This window comes from Scyliorhinus canicula, chromosome 1 (assembly GCF_902713615.1).
Source record: "Scyliorhinus canicula chromosome 1, sScyCan1.1, whole genome shotgun sequence".
Lineage (NCBI taxonomy): Eukaryota > Metazoa > Chordata > Chondrichthyes > Carcharhiniformes > Scyliorhinidae > Scyliorhinus > Scyliorhinus canicula.
Genome location: NC_052146.1, coordinates 260,615,468 through 260,633,320, shown reverse-complemented (window position 1 = coordinate 260,633,320; position 17,853 = coordinate 260,615,468). Strand labels below are relative to the sequence as shown.

The 17,853-nt window shown below is 44.4% G+C and overlaps 1 protein-coding gene across 3 annotated transcripts in view; it reads right to left on the bottom strand.

Moving 5' to 3' along the window:
• kcnh1a (potassium voltage-gated channel, subfamily H (eag-related), member 1a) overlaps positions 1-16,901 on the bottom strand; it is a 415,016-nt gene extending 398,115 nt beyond the window's left edge. For all 3 annotated transcript variants that reach the window (XM_038812190.1, XM_038812179.1, XM_038812184.1), the window contains exon 1: positions 16,638-16,901. In XM_038812190.1, coding sequence (XP_038668118.1) covers positions 16,638-16,710 — 73 coding nt within the window. In that variant the 5' untranslated portion in view covers positions 16,711-16,901. The remainder of the gene's footprint in view (positions 1-16,637) is intronic.
• Between the last annotated feature and the right edge of the window lie 952 nt (positions 16,902-17,853).

Sequence of the window (17,853 nt, the reverse complement as noted above, 5' to 3'; positions counted from 1 at the left end):
GGTTGTATTCCCTTTGGCTAGATATTGCTTTGGAATAGTGGAAGAAGAAATCACTTCAAGATGTGTCGCCTGCAAACCCACTGTGGTAAACCACTGTTGCACCTATATTAGGTGATGTATGGTAGGACCTGTACTACAGGTACGGCAGCAGTCCCTGCCTGCTGGCTCCGCCCAGTAGGCAGAGTATAAATATGTGTGTCCTCCGTGTAGCAGCCATTTCGCCAGCTGCTGTGGGAGGCCACACATCTTAGAGCAATAAAGCCTCAGTTGTATCCAACTCTCGTCTTTGTGCAATTGATCGTGCATCATGCACGCCAGGGTATCAGGAAGTGCCCATCATTAACAGGAAGGGGTTCCACTCCATGAATGTTCAATTCGTGTGCGACCACCTCTGGATCATACACATTTGTGCATGCTTCCGGGGAGAGTACATGGCAGCTACATCCTGGGACACTCGGAGATCCCTGGCGTCAAAAAGGTGGGAAAACCACAAAAGAGAAGAGGGTGGGGGGGGGATACCTCCCCCCTCCCTGAAAATAAAAACAAAGCACAGCTGAAGTCAATGGGGGGAGGGTGAAGAGTGACAATGGGCCGATCCAGAGGGTGGCGAAATGTATACAGGGTCAATTAAAAGGACAAGATAAACCTTTCTGTACAATAAATTAACGCGGGTAAGAAATATGTGATGTATATATACAATTGTTTATAAATATGAAAAATGCCAATAAAAAGATTTTTTTTTTAAAGTAGAGGTAGCTCAGGTGAACACTGAACGTGCACTCACCTAGCGCTGGACAGATGCCTGGCCGGCCCTGCCACACCAGAGCACTGTCCAGCAGGGTTCGCTTTAGCCCCGGGGGATGTGTTGGAGAGCAGCCTGCCAACGATCAGTTCACTCAGCCCACACTGGAATCAGACCTTGCACTGTAATGTTTTGAATGCCACACTGTGCAGTGCATTTATTTAACCGGCAGGACATCCTCCCCAGCAAAAAAACGCAGGTTTAAAAACCCAAACATAGCGACAACACAATCAGCTGCCCATCCACATTCCTCTTTATTATTATAGTGGCTCTGACACACTTCATAGAAATACATGTTTTAATGAGCTTTTAAAGTTCGGTACAAGACAGAGACTATAAAAAAGGCATCAGCATTTTTACCAAAAAATAAGCATTTGGAAATCCCTGGCATCTTCAAGGACCTCCCCAAGATGATGGTTGGCTCTTGGGGGATAACGTTCTGAGGCTGAGATCCTGACCTGACTGATGACGCCAGTGCGGAGGCCAGAAACCGAGGCTGAGACCAGATATAACGAGGCCCATGTTGCCACCTGTGCTGTCATTGAGCGATGCAGGGGACTGCTCAAACTGTGGTTCCGATGCCTGGACCACTCTGGTGGTGCACTGCAGTACACCCTCCCCAACGTCTCCCACTTTGTGGTGATCTGATGTGCCCTCCACATCTTGGCATAGCAGCGAGGTGACATACTGGAGGAGGATGAAGAGGGACATGTGACCTCGTCTGAGGAGGAGCTGGACCAGGAGGGGATGGTGGCGAGCCCGGGGAGGAGCCGGAGGCTGGAGGGCAGGTCCGGCATACCCAGAGAACCAGGGAGGACCTCATTCTCGCCCGCTTCTCACAGGATGAGGTTTTGTCCATCAGCTCACCCCCTCCCCCCATTCCCCTTCTCACCCCATTCCCTACCGTGCCTCCCCCGCCCCTCGACAACCCTATTCCACCTGCCCTGGGTCTCTGAAACATCACCCCAAGGTGATGGGCCTGTGTTGACATTGTCAGCGGGTCAAAACACAAGATAATTCGCTGTGAGGTAAGCTCTGATACTCCTTGGTTTATACCAAAGTCTGACAGCTGTCTTTCTACTGACAGAGCGCTTACACCCATCCTCTGAATGGGGTTTGCATCAGGGGCATTTGATCTTGGACCACTGTGCCCAGGGGCAGGATGACAACAGGGGGTGGGGATGCAGGCAGGCCCGCTGTGAAGATTAACATGACTGAAGCTTCACTTGTATCAGGTGCAACATGTTTAAACTGTGAACATTAGACATTTCCATTTTGTGACCCCCCCCCTCACCCCAACTCTCAGTCCCCATTCAGTGATCCTCAATCTTCTTGATCTTACGTGGTCTACTGCTATATCTAGGTATGTCCCTAGGATGCACATCAAAGGTGGAGGCAGTCTGTGGCTTTTGATGCCCTTGGCGTATATCCTCTGGAGAGCCTGGAGCTATAGGGTCATGGATTGGATTTGTTTATTGTCACGTGTACCGAGGTACAGTGAAAAGCATTGTTCTGCGTGCAGTTCAGGCAGATCATTCCATACATGAAAAAAAATACATAGGGCAAACACAAATACACAATGTAAATACACAGACACAGGCATCGGGTGAAGCATACAGGACTGGAGTATCATTCAGTGGAGAAGATGTATGAAGAGATCGGGGTGGGATTCTCCAATAATGGGGCTATGTCCATAAGCCCATGGGAAAAGGGGGCGAATCACTCCGGACATTTTTTCTAGAAAGTTCGGAGTGATTCTCCGTTTTTAAGGGGGGTAGCAGGGCCCTGGAGTGCTTTACGCTGCCGATAAGAGGCCCTGCAATTCCGGCCGCGGCGCCGCCCCGCGTGACATGGCGGACCCACACGGTGGGCCAGCGCCGAAGAAGTAGGCTCCCCCAGATCACGCACGCCCTGCGATCCATGGCCACCGATCGCGGGCCTGGCCATCGTGGAGGCCTCCCCCGGTGATGGATCCCCCCGCCCCCCCCCCACCAGGACGACCACCGCAGCCGTGACTCCGAGCTCCCGCCGGGTGGAAACATACCTGAACCACGCCGGCGGGAACTCGGCCGGTCGTCCGCGAAGAATCGTAGCGGGGGCCTCTTTCAACGGCCCCCGACTGACGGCGATTCTCCAGTCGCTGGAGAATCGCGGGAAGACGTAGGACCCAATTGTGGGTCCGACGCCCCATTCTCTGCCCCTGCACAGAGCACGATTGCAGCGTGGCGGCTCGGAGAATCTCGGCCCAGATTAATCCATAAGAGGGTTGTTTAGGAGTCTGGTAACAGCAGGCGAAGAAGGTGTTTTTGATTCTATTAGTGAGTGTTCTCAGACATTCTCAGAAGAAGTTGGAAGAGTGAATAAGCCGGGTGGGATTGATCTTTGATTATGCTGCCCACTTTCCCAAGGCAACGGGAGGCGTAGACAGAGGCTGACTTGCCGGTGTCACTGGCATTACTGTGCCACCACGTTCTGCCCATTACCCTAGAGATGCGCCAGTGTCAGGAGGGGGTGGGATTCAGAAGAACTGGGGACCGCCGTCGTCCCCTTGGTGTCAGGTCTCAGGTTGGCCTCCAGCACTTTCTCCTCCCTGATGGTACCCATAGGGTTGTGGGGGTCTCCATGGGACGGAGGGGCAGCTGTGTCATCTGGCTCTGGCAGTCCTGGTGCCTCCCCATTGTTTGCACCATGATGTTGACGCACTCAGCAATGTTCCTCAGTGGCTGGGCCATACTCTGCAGTGGCCTGGCAAAGTCCACCTGCGTCTGGGGCGTGTCCCTCAGCAACTGGGGCATGCTCTGCAGTGCCCCGGCAATGTCCACCTGCATCTGGGACACGCCCCTCAGCGACTGGGACACGATACCCTCAGCGACGCTCATCACAGACTTAGCCATTCTTTGGACACCATCAATCAATTTTTTTTTTTAAATATAAATTTAGAGCACACAATTATGTTTCTTTTCCAATTAAGGGGCAATTTAGTGTGGCCAATCCACCTAACCAGCACATCTTTGGGTTGTGGGGATGAAACCCACACAGACAGGGGCAAACTCCACGTGGACAGTGACCCAGGGCCAGGATTCGAACCCGGGTCCTCAGCGCCGTAGTCCCAGTGCTAACTACTGCGCCACGTGCCAGCACCGGACACCACCAATCAAGACGCTGATGTTGTGCTCCAGGCTTTCCACTATAGTTGCCACCCTAGCATTGTTGGCCTCGGTGCCACACATTTTCGGCATCATCTTCTGCACCTGTAACCTTTGGGACTCCTTCAGTTGGCAATGCACTCGCTGAGATGTTGCTGACATCTCTTCCTGGATCTCAGGGCCGTGTGCTAGCACCTACATCAACTCTGGGATAACCTTGTCCAGAGGCTCGGCATCTGATCGGGACACAGCAGAGTCCTGGGATTCAGCAGACCTCCGACTACTTAGATGTTCCTGCCTCCACCTGATGTGCATCAGCAACTGTTTTGCAGCCAGCAGATTGTGCCGCAGAAGCCTGTCCACTGAAGTCGGCCACTAACATGTGTGTCTCTGCGCTGGTGAGATGATAGCTGTGTCGTCTCACCGGTCATCTCCTCGGAGCTCTCCTCCGAGGCTGTCGCTTGGGTTGTAGGGCAGGTGGGGTGTAGGGGAGGGAAACCCGGATGGCACAGCGCCATCAGATGGAGATCCTCTAAGAGAAAGGACATGTGGTCAGCGAGAGGGAAGGATCATTTTGTCTGGCATCTCACATGAACAACTCACTTAAGACAGGTCATCGGAGGGTGAACGCCTCCACCTCGTGCGCGAGGTTGGGGCTGATACAGCTGAAGGTGGTGTACAGAACGCACCTTACAAGGGTGAGGATGAGCCGGGCTTTGAGGGGGTAGAAGATGTATGTGAACGTTTGTGGGGGGGCGCGCTCTGCAAACCACATACATATGTTGCGGTCCTGTCCAAAGCTGGAAGATTACTGGAAGGAGGTGTTTAGGGTAATCTCTAAAGTGGTGCACGTGAAACTGGACCCGGGCCCTCGGGAGGCCATATTCGGGGTGTACGACGAGCCGGGGTTGGAAACGGGTGCGGAGTCAGATGTTGTAGCCTTCGCCTCGTTGATCACCTAAAGGTGGATCCTGTTAGAGTGGAGATCAAACTCTCCACCCTGTGCCCTGGCGTGGCAGGGGGACCTGCTGGAATTCTTGACCCTTGGAAAAATCAAATTTGAACTGAGGGGAAGGATGGAGGGGTTCTACAATTCATGGGCGTTATTCATTATGCACTTTTGAGAATTGGATCACATCGAACATTGGGGGCGGGGAGGTGACTGGGAGGGTTGGGGGGGGGGGGGAGGGGCTGTATGTGTTAATGGTGACTATGGGTGATTCCTGATTCCTTTTTGTCATTTGTTTATGTGAACATGCGGGCTAATGTCTGGGGTTTGGTGGGAGGATGGGATCATTGTTATTGATATGGGGATTGACATTACATTCGTTACTGGTTATTGTTTATTGTTGGGTGTAAATTTGGGAGAAAATGTGAAAAAGGACAATAAAATTTATTTTAAAAAAAGACAGGTCATTGGGGTCAAAAGGCAGTGGATCCTCCTCTGCGAGCAGGCCAACACCAACCTTGCTGTCGGTGACTCCTCTCCCCTCAGTCAACTGCTCGAACTCCAGGGTTATGTGTACTTTATGATTATTGAAGTTAAGGCTAGTAATGTCTCAAAGCAATAGTACTAAAAATCTGACTGTAAAATTGGGCATATCCTGCAGCTTTCAAATGAAGATTATCAAATGTGGTTCTAAGGCTGAGAAAGTTTGGCCACCCCTGGGAAAAATAGGGCTGAGCAATGCTGCAAACACAAAGTCAAATCAAAGCACGATAGTGCTGAATATCCAACTATGAATGGTGGTGGATAATTAAACAGATAACTGGAGGACGGGGGTTTGACCAGCATCTCCATCCTCACTGATGGCATTGCTCAGCACTCAAATGCAAAAGACAAGATTGAAGTGTTTCCAAACACCTTCAGTCAGAAATATCAAGTAGATGATCCATCTTGCTTTCATCCTGACACTCCACCATCATGGATGCCAGTCTTCAGACAATTAGAGTCACTATATGTGACATCAAGAAATGGCTGAGCATTCTGCGTACTGCATTTGACAAAGACTATGGACCCTGACAACATCCCTCCTGCAATGTTGAAGACTTGTGCTCCAATACAAGCTGCACTTTTAACCCTGATGTCCTAGTACAAAACTGGCATCTACCTGAAAATGTGGAAATGTGTCCAGTTATATCGTGTATGCAGAAAGCAGGACAATTCAATCCAGCTAATTACTGCCCTATTAGTTGACTATCAATCATCAAGGTAATGCAAGGTATCATCAATAGTGATATCAAGTGACACTTACTCACCAATAAGCTGCTAGTGATGCCCAGTTTGGGTTCTACCAAGACCACTTGGCTCCAATCCTCATTACAGTCTTGGTCAAGAACCCCAGCAAAATACAAGTCGATGGAAAGCAAGGAAGAAACCTTCCACTGGCTAGAGTCATACCTAGAACAAGGGATGATGATTATGGTTGTTGAAGACCAATCAATTCAGCCTAAATACATCACTGAAGAAATTCACGATAGTGTCCTTGACGCAACCATCTTCAGCTGCTTCAACAATTATCTCCCCTCCATTATGAGGTCAGACATCAGGATGTGGAGATGCTTCTACTTGTCAGAGAATCCAAAATTAAGGATCATAAATATATGATGGAGGGCATGAAGATGGCCAATAGATACCCACTAAAACGGGAGAAAAAGTTAGTGTTTGTCAAGTATAAGTGAATTTTTAACAAGATGCTAGGTCTAAATGCTGCTAAATAACGAGTCTGAGACTTTACTTTTACAAACTGGAGTCTCATTCCTATAGTTTTTAAATTATCCTTGGAGATTATTTTAAAAATAAAATGTTTTTCCTTTTCTTTCTGCCTTCTTTATCTCAGTCTCTTAATCCCATTGTTCCTTCCCTCTCTAAATCATTCTCGATGTGGAGACGCTGGCATTGGACTGGGGTGAGCACAGTAAGAAGTCTTACAACAGGTTTGTTTCGAATCACTCACCTGTTGAAGGAGCTGTGCTCTGACAGCTAGTGATTCGAAACAAACCTGTTGGACTTTAACCTGGTGTTGTAAGACTTCTTACCAATTTATTCTCAGTATCAGGTTGGGCATTAAATATTCTGTATTGCAGAATATGGTTTGGACTGTTATCACAGGAAAGAATCTTCGGCCCAGACGTTTACGAATACAAGCCACGAATTGCCCAGTTCACAATGGTCCCCTGTTGAGGAGGCCACACTGTCCCTGCTATATTATAACTGTAAATTGCACTGCAAAAGCCCACAGAAAGTTCGTCACAGCTCAAACTGGAGGGGCGGCCCCATGACCCAGCCTGGGTCACTGTCTGTCCTAGCCGAGTCTGCACGTTCTCCCCATGTCTGTGTGGGTTTCCTCCGGGTGCTCCGGTTTCCTCCCACATGGCCCGAAAGACCACTGACTGCAACATCCAGCCAATTATCAAAATTTGCAGATGGTACAAATGGGAGGGATATAGCTAACAGTTCAGAAGAATGCTATATAATACAATAAGACATTAGAAAATTTCACTTCTGTGCAGTTGTGGTAAAAATCTTTAATTTGACAAACATAAGGCACACTTTAGTAAATAAAAAACTGAATGAAATAGAACAGCAAAGGCATTTAAGTGCTGGTGAATAAATCATTAAGAGAGGCATCACAACTTAGCAAAGGTTAATTAACAAGACACAAGGATTTATTTCTCGAGGTAAAACATTCAAAAGTAGTGATGTTATCTGAAATTTAACAGGATCCTGGGCATGCTGCATGTTTGACTGCTCTACACAGTTCTGATCTCCATACCATAAAATGTAGTGAAGAATTTTACCGGCTGTCGCCGTTGGATTTGCAAGCGGCGAGGCGGAGGTAAATTCTCCAAGAGACTGTCACAGTTCCTATCAGCTCATCCCCAACCTGTCAGAAATTCTATCAAGGAGGGTGGAGGGGGGAGGCAGTGGCATGCAAGTCAAAATGTGGTGCACCTGCCCTCCTCCCAATTGAGGCAACTTAAGGGCTGCTTCCCACCCGACTATAATTTTGAGGCTGGTGTGAGGAAGTATGGGACAGGTGGAGTAGTTTGGCAAATACGGCTGCTTGGACCTCAGGCAGGATGGGGGAGCGTAAAACACCTACATCACTCCCCTTTCCCGATCACTCCAAACCCAAGATCTTCACCCATCGTCTCTCCATTCCCTCCTCACCATCCTTTCCAACATGACCCGCACTTTGTTGCCGCCTCCTCCTCATAATAATCTTTATTAGTGTCACAAGTAGACTTACATTAACACTGCAATGAAGTTACTGTGAAAATCCCCTAGTCGCCACATTCTGGAGCCTGTTCAGGCACACAGAGGGAGAATTCAGAATGTCCAATTCACCTAACAAGCACGTCTTTCGGGTCTTGTGGGAGGAAACCGGAGCACCCGGAGGAAACCCACGCAGACATGGGGAGAATGTGCAGACTCGGCACAGACAGACAGAGTGACCCAGGCCGGGTCATGGGGCCCGCCCCTCCAGTTTGCGCTGTGAGATCCCTAGGCTGACCTTTCTTTGGACTCCCAACATTTAGAATCTGGAAACTGCCTGCAAGTCCCAGCACTGGCCACCGTTGCCAGTGGAACTGCTGGGACTGCAGAACTGCTTGACAATCTCTGACACAGGACGTCCTCCCAAGTGAGGGACAGAACTTCCATGTACAGTGAAATAGTGCTCCATCAAGTGGCTGCAGAGCTGACAAAACTGGCAGGGATGCATGAGGTAGAATGGGAAACCCCACCATCATAAAAATCCTATCCCTAGAAGTACTGGAGAAAATGCAAAGAGGATTTACAAAGACAAGACTTTGGTATTTATTCACAGAGATTCCAGGCAGCTTTCAGGAAAGAATTAAAAGATGTGGGCTTCTTTCTCGAAAAATGAAGATTTTGAGGTGAACTAATAGAGGTCTTTAAAATTATGAACAGGTTAGACAGGGTAGAAGTGGAGAGAATGCAGAAAAATCCAGAACTCAGCAGTCATACATTCAATATACTAATAAATCCAATATACTAATAAATCCAATAGACTTTAAGGAAAAATGTATTTAGTCAAAGTTGTTAGAATGTGTATCTTGCTACCATCAGAAGTGTTTGACAGAATTGCTTTGACGCTTTCAAAAGGAAACCATCTAAGTACAAGAGAAAAAGGGATAGAAAGATATTCTGAAAATATGTAATTGCAATGGGAGGTGGCACATGTGGAAGATAAACACAGACTTGTTATGCTGAATGATCTGCTTCTGTGCTGTATATTCTATATAATAAACATCAAATATGACAGAAATGTTGTGATACGGTTTTTGAATTTCATAGCATTTAACAATTAGCGTTTCTCTTATTCAGAAGTTAGTCTCAAGACTCATTTTGCATCCCATAGAATGCTATTGTATGATATAAATCAATGACTAGCCATGGGTGCAGCTATTGCAACACCATTAGTCACGGGCACTAAATTTAGTTGAAAACTTTTCAACCACAAAACAAGTAAATTTACTTCATCTTTGTATTTATTTAAACATCTACCACAATTTAGTACAAAACTCTATACCCTCTATCAGCAAAGTTTGGACTTCTGGCATGGATTTATCAATCATGCCACATCTTTGTGGAACTTCTATGTGTTGTCCACCAGTTGCAAACTGTATCTTGACTTTGATCAAGTTATTGCTGGAACTGGTGACACACACAAGATATGCAATAACCACCTCTGTTCTCAATCCAAAATTTATTGGATGGTATATGCCCTTTGCCATGATGTGCCCTGTTGGAGCGGTTATTATTGGGCTTGCTCTCTTCCGCTGGTCTCAAGCACTTGTTCCAGTTGACTGAACTGACCACACTCACAGCTCCCCTCTCCATGCTGTATTTTTAGTGTTTCCGTGGTGAAGTCCGACAGTTCCATCCATGTTGCACTCCACTTTTAATAGATAACAGAAGTAGCATCCAAGGAAAGTAAAGCATATCCAGATAACAATCAAAATTACCCATACGCTTTTCTTTTTGTTTACTATTTTACTAAATTAAGAAAAATTTTAAAAGTATGTGAATAAGTATTGTTATCACATGCCCTAGTATCCATTACTCACTTTCTATTTACCAACAGAATTGCAATTAGCCACATCGAAATTCCAAATTAGTCACATGTGGATAGTAGCAAAGATATTGAAAAACACAGTTTATAGAACTGAGAGAGACGAAACAAAATTTGTTGAATATTCAATCTTTTTGATAAATTGGCCAATTATAAAAAGCACACACACAACAGAGCCATCTTCCGCCCAAGCCCAACAAACCTGAAACTAGTCACAATTAAAATCAATAAATGGGATTCATGAACCATTCTTGTGTTACGAATGCTGTTCTAAAGCAGTACACGACTACCTGAAACTGGCTGGAGATATTGTTAAATAGTTCTCATAAACATACACAAACAACATGACAATTATGACATTGGTTACAGACAAAAAGTAATATTTAGCTAACTTCCACACAACCAGAACATAGAACCATCCTTTGAGTTATCTCGCAAGACTGTCGAATTATATTGGACCAGCTTTTGCTGTCCTCGTCATCTAACGACATCCACTATGAGTTAAATTTGCCCTTGCACCCTTCAGCTTAAAAGGTTTTTGCCCACTAAACTGCCCACAATGTGAGCTGATAACAGCACAGCAAGAGAAATAAGGGATATGCCATTTGAGTAAACAAGACAAACAACAGGGTATTTCCTTGACCGATGAGACTTAAGGATTCATACACTAAACCGTGATTACACTTCACAAGTGTTTCATTGACTGTGGAGCACTTTGGGGCAGCCAGAGGAAAGCACTTTAGAAATTCAAGTATTTATTTCTACTGAGATGTCAACAGTAAGAATGAGAAAAAGGTGACTTAAAGGGGGCTGGTAATTCAATATAAAATCGGGTACAGGAAGAGAAATAAGGGAAATAAAGATTAAATAATAATAATACTTTATTAGTGTCACAAGTGGGGCGTGGGCAGTAGGGGACATTGTTTTTTAGGTTTTTTGAGTGTGCCGGCCCACGCAAAATTTTTCTTTTAAGACATGTTAATGTGTTAAACTGTGAAAATTACAAATGCTTCAGTAAGATTTTTTTTTAAAATACTTACCACATTATTAAAGGTGTAATCATGCTTGTAATTAATGGCTAGCCTTAAAAATTTGCAGTGGGTCTAGTTTGTATCTACCATGTAAATACAGCAGCTTAACAATATGTACTACATTTCATTGGTGAGGCAGTCAAAAAAAATGCTGATTGTTACAAAACTAATGGCGTAACGGCATGATGAGTACAGCATCCATTTTAGCAGCAAAATCTAGCCCATCGATTTCTTGAGAAAATGTTATTTTATCTTCATTTGTGCCTTGTTTTTCTTTATTTTGTAAACAATGGCAGGAGGATTAATATTGTGTTGAAAGGTAAATGGGAGTTGGGGGAAATGGGTCATTTTGATTTTGTCTGATAATGCAACCCATTTAATACCTCTCTGATTTTATTTCTATTGAATTCATAGAGTCGTCTTGCAATCTACTGAGCGTCAGAAAAGCTTTATTTTCAATTCTTTAATGTTGGAGAAAAGAGAAACTCTCAACCACTCCCTACAAACATCAAAAAACTGTTAGGAGGGCAGTAGCTATACACCCAAGTACATAAACTCAGGATTCCTTTGTGCTTGGCATAATTTCAGCTAGCATCAAATCAGAGATATGCTGCAGGGTAGCACATTCCCTCAGATCGTCAATGTGTTTCACTCTAAGGCTGAGAATAGTATTTTCACCTTCTATACCCCATTAAGGCCCGATAAGAGTGTGATGTCACAGATTATATTTTAAATCATGATCAAAGTAAAAATTATAAGCTTTCCAGTTTCTAGAAACATTTGTTATATCTGATCAACTATAGAACAAGGAATACCAACATTACAGTCTGAGATTAGATGGCTAACACTTTGTTTTCAACCCAATCATCTCATGCCTATTGTTAAGTGATTGTCCTGATAGGGAATTGGTATCCTACTTCATTTATCTTACTAATACAAAGAATGTGTAAATATAAGTCTAGACAAAGCAAACGCCGGAGAAAAAAAGAACTTCTATAATATTCCCCATACATAGAGAGGCTGGCGGATCAAAAGATGATACCAATCAGGGAGGAAAAAAGGGGAAAAGTACTGGTAGGGGCAAAGGCACAATTAAAGAGAAGAACCTTAAAACAGATTTTAATTGTATTGGTGGAGAGATTCAGGCGGAAGCACTGGGCAGGAACATAATAGTAGAAAATAATTCATGCTCACTAAGTTCATGGATCTTGCATTTGTTTATTGTCATGTGTACCCGAGGTTCAGTGAAAAGTAAGTTACTGTGAACTGGGTGCAGGGAATAATTCCTGCAACTGAATGGCCCAAACCAGATCAAACTGGGCCTTGGGCCGTATTTTAATAAGTCCAAAGAGATGTGGACACCAACCACACATTCCTGGGCAGCTCTCCAGTACAGCAGCAAATGTCAGGCCACTGTGATGTTGAAAATAGCCCTCAGATGGGTTCTAAGGGGGTCAGAGAGACAGTTGGCTCTTCCTGAATCCACATTAAGGTTGGTTATAAAAATTTACTAAAAAAAAAAAATCCTTATCTGGTCTTTAGTGACCTCTAAAGTTATCTTAAAGGTCCACGGACTAGGCCTCTGTGGAACTATGCTTCCACAATGCAAGGTCTGCCTAGTTTTCAAACAATTTTGAAAAGGGGTTCTGCATGGGTGTTAGGAATCAGATGAACATATTCAAGGAGCCTATTAGCTGTTTTGAACTGAGGCCAAGGAAATCTTGGCAGCACGGTAGCATTGTGGATAGCACAATCGCTTCACAGCTCCAGGGTCCCAGGTTCTATTCCGGCTTGGGTCACTGTCTGTGCGGAGTCTGCACATCCTCCCCGTGTGTACGTGGGTTTCCTCCGGGTGCTCCGTTTTCCTCCCACAGTCCAAAGATGTGCAGGTTAGGTGGATTGGCCATGCTAAATTGCCCTTAGTGTTGGGTGGAGTTACTGGGTTGTGGGGTTATGGGGATGGGGAGGAGGTGTTGACCTTGGGTAGGGTGCTCTTTCCAAGAGCCGGTGCAGACTCGATGGGCCGAATGGCCTCCTTCTGCACTGTAAAATCTATGAAATCTATGAAATCTCTAGATTACCAGCACCACTTTATCAAGGGGAACATGTTTCTGATGCTGTTCTGAAGGTTGGATCTCTCTGCCCCATTTTCTGCCCACATAAAGGGCACAACAGGTTAAATTTCAACTTCATAGGAGCAGCCTTCTGCATAGAGTCGTGAATAAAGAGTAGATATAGGAGTGTATACTGGAGGAAACTACTAGAAATAGAATGGGGCAAGGTAAATTTGCCCAGGTATGGAGCTAGCAAAACAGAAGTGACAAGATAGTGAACCTTTTGCAGATGAGGACATGGCATCTTGGTCTTCCCTGATAAATACTTCCTGATATTCCATATTCAAAGCAAAATGTAGATATGTGTGTTCAAATATTATGCGGGAAAGATCTTTGTAGATGCCCATAGACAGGTTAAAAAAACAGTTGCTTTAACTAATCATGGCAGCAATAGTTTTAGCAGCTCTTTACTTAACTGATAAACCCTTAGAATTGTTAAGCTAAACAATACAGCAGCATAAATTATTAGTCAAGAGAAACAAGAAAAAAGCTAGAACTCATCATCTCCAGACAGTGTCTATGCAATTGTTTTTTTTAATCAGTGTTCAACAGAAAAATGCTACTGTTGTCTTCACAGAATGTGTGCCATGGTTTAATTCCTGTTTCTTGTTCTATCTTCTGTCACTGCGCCTGTCTATTTCAATACTGCTGAATGTTTGAAAATCACAAATTATTTCTGTCTACTCTTAAACAAATTACTCTTTTCTACCAAAATGAGGCAATCATAACTTATAAAGACAGCCCATTAACAAACACTAAGTCAATATGCAATCAACTATTAACACGAGTTTTGTAAATTTATTACTTTATAAAGCCAATGGGGTTGACTGTGTTTCATCAAAGAACAACCTTTTGAGAATTTATTTATTTTTTAAATAGACCTGTTCTACAACAATATACCAGTGATTTATCACTTTGTTCTACAAAAAGACTCGGTACCAAAATACTCATTTTAGTTTTTGATTTTAAAATGTGTGCGCAACCCCAAACAAAGCCTGATTGAGTAAAACATAATTTAGCTTGACATGTTAGCAGTTTTGTTTATGATAGACATTCCGTTATGCTGTAAATTAGGAGATGGAGAGCTAAATACAGCATGGGATTCAACCAAGTCTTTCAATCAGCTCAAAGCTCCAGTCTAGTATCAAACATGTTGGCATTCACATTACAGCTATTAGTCAGCAGGACAAAAGAAAACAGAACCCCCCAGGGTCTGTTTAAGAACCTACATTATATTGCTTCTGGTCTTCTCAGAATGTGACCTTATCATTCATTGATTCTCTTTTGTCAATCAGATCACTTCTATGTAATAATCAGCCTACTGATTCCTGATACAGATTTATGGGGTGAAAAAGTAACGATTTTGTTTTCCAATTTACAAACAAAACCTGAACATAAAAGTCGTCCCTAAAACATCAAATGATCAACATTAATTACCATCTCACAAACAGTGGGGCAAAATCATTTGCCTAGAATAATATGGATGTGGTGAAACCGCTATTGTTGGCTTATAGTTACAGAGAATATCCCAGCAAATTGTATGCCAGAATAGCTAACCCAGGATAAAACAAAAAGTTCAGTTCTCAACTCTTGCTTCCATTCTCTTTTCTCAGGTTAAAATCAGCTATAATGACTCAGCTTATCAAACAATTTGCACAATAACACAAAACATCTGCTCATAAACCCTTCACAATATTCCTCAATACAAATATTCACAAACTCATTGCTGAAAACAAACTCATTGAGGACAAGTGCGTAAAAACATGGGACAAAAAACATTAGTCACGTTTCCTCGGCAAGGCAAACGCTTCCAGATTTATTAGCCACAGTAAAATTTTATCTAATCTTTCAACAGACTCAAGAGCCCTCATTGATCTTAGATTCTGTCTGGGTCACAGACCCTCAGTGCTTACTGACAATAAGTCTAAGAAAACAGAATCAAAGCTGAAGAGCCCTTCTCAACATAAACGAGTATCATCAAAAGGGTTTCCCGATCAGCTGCAAATATGAGACTATGAAGTATATATGGGTCAAAGATAATGTACGTATGTTTTTAAGACTACATAATTTCCTTGTGAAGTGAAGTTTGTAAAATGTATCCCAAAACTGTACAGAAAGCTTGTGCCCTAAAGAGATCATTTGTTCAAAAAATTCCTTTAAAAACTTAACACTGAGATATGGCTCTGGAGTTTCTTAAAGTATTAGCATGACAAAATATAAGGATTGTAGAACTGCAGCCCAAATTAAAGGAGTATTACGATCCGTCGAAATATCGCACTTTAAGCAACTATTTTCATTTGCCAACAAATCGAAGTTGAAACTAGATCTCATGAATAGTTCTAGGATCGCCCGATCTGTGCAATGTTTTTCCCCCAAAGCTATCTGATAATTCCTTGCCAAGCACTTATAGTAAAGAAACCCTCTGGAACGAAAAACCAACAACACGAAACCCAAATAATTCGCACCTAAAAACAGTGCTCCCCTTTGATCGGGTCGTGTCGCTGTGTGCTGAACGTATTTCTGTAGTATTCGTTATCCTACTGCAATTACTCGAGAAACATGCTAACACTATGCCAACATCATAAAGATCGGTCCATGTATATCCATGCCTCTGCTCGATTTCCTCAATGATCAAATCCGCTGACTCTGATAAAGGGGAAGATTTGTGATTTTTCTCGGTGGAAGTGTGCATCTTTCTTTAGAATGAAATAAATAACAAAAAAAGAAAATCAACCTAATGATGTCAGAATTACTGCCACTTTGAACATGGGATTTGCCAAAAAAAAACATCCTGCTTTTCGGGAGCTTACTAAACCGGACCCGGGTTATTTTGTCGCATTCAGAAAACGGAGAAATGCTTCGATCTGTTTATTTTTGTTCCAATGTTTCCAACGTCCAATATTCACAGCTGCAGCATTTCTCCCTCCATCCCGGAGAGAGTTTGCATCTCTCGACTGCAAAAAACTTGCAGCGTTTGCAGACTGGCTGGCTGGCTGGCTGGGTGCTGCATTGAATGTCCACTGATCTTAAGCACTGCAGAATGCACATGCATTTCAAATCGCGCATTTTAAAAGCATTTCTGCCACAGGACTGTCGATATTCAGATGACTACAATTCAGGTCAAGGCATGCAATCCAGTTGCTGCACTTGCACGGTCTGCCATCCCAGCAGAAGGTGGACAGCAACCCTGTACACTACTGTACTCACAGTGTAACACAAATCGTCATCGTGAACCTTTTATTTTCCAGAAACTAGAATCAGCAGTAATGACACTTCTCTGGGGTACTTGTTTGTCAGTTCACAAAGGGCGAGAGACCCCCACCCCCCACCCCCGGTGGCAGCATTGTCATCCTGGGAAGAAAAACAACATTGCACTTTCTAACCCTGCTTTTTAAAAAAAACTAACTTTTAAGAGCGCCGATTGGGAGCCTCTTCCCACTTACCATTGGAGCGCCTGACAATATTTTCCAAAAAAGTGTTCTGAGGGGCAACAAGTCCTTTCCTTCCCCCCGCCATGGTTTCTCCTCGGTGGGTCTGACGGTAGTGCTGCAGTGATGGGGAGAGCGGGATGCAGGCTGCAGCTCTCGATCTTCCCTGCTCATGGTAACGGCGCACACAATGCGTGCAGCTCCGAGCTCAGCCGTAACCTCCCCTCCTCATTCCGCGGCTCTCACCGCCCACCTCTCTCTAACACACACAGACAGACACGCACGCGCGCCGCGGGGACGCGCGACGGCGGCGTGCGCCAGGTTCGAGGCGGGAGCTAGCTTGGGAGCGCGCGCGGCCCCTCCACTCTTCTCGCCCCGGCACGGCCGGCGTGGATTGGTCCGGAAAAACAAGACTTCCCTTCTTCCCCCCCGCGCATGTGCACACATCCACCCGAGAACCACTTCGGGCATCTTCAGCCTCTCCAAGTGTGTCCAGTTTCACTCCCTCCAAAATGGAACCGTCTTTGTAAAATGATTGTAGACTTGGCAATTACATTTCCTCAAAGCTGCCTGTTTTCTCCCTTGCACATACATCCAAACAAGTGCCGTGGAGAAGGGTAACCTGCTGCATCTCCTAAAGATCAAGAGCTCCAAAGTGTGTAGACAGTATTCTGAAAATGTTCCTCATCGACAGAAAAGTGGCCCAGGGGGGACAAGGTAGATTCCAGAGTGATACTCTGGAGTTTTCTTCAGTTATCTCCTGGGGGCTGGGGTAGATTCCATAATTGGCCAACTGTACATTGCCCATTGGAAAGAAGGGTTTTGATGGATAAATGCACGTTTTCGAATTCATACTTCTGTGTAACTTACATTTAATGCGCACAGCACTTTCAGTCAATATTATTAGTCTGTGCTTAGCTATGAGGTGGTCAACCTTGGGGTGGCTACCAGTGGCACACTTATTAAAATCCAAATCTACGGATACAACTCAATACGAGAATGAATGGCTAGTTGCAGTGCAATTTATATACACTAAACTCTGCGTGGTGACAGAGAATGAGCATAGTTCAAATGTATACCCCGACTCCAACCACCATCACCTGCATCAGCATCATGATGGCCGTATTTAACAAGAATGTACATTAACTCTAGAACAGCGACCAATAAATGTGTATTAACAGCTCACACTAATGGACAACGAGTGTAGTCCATTCCTCTTAATACAGGTAGG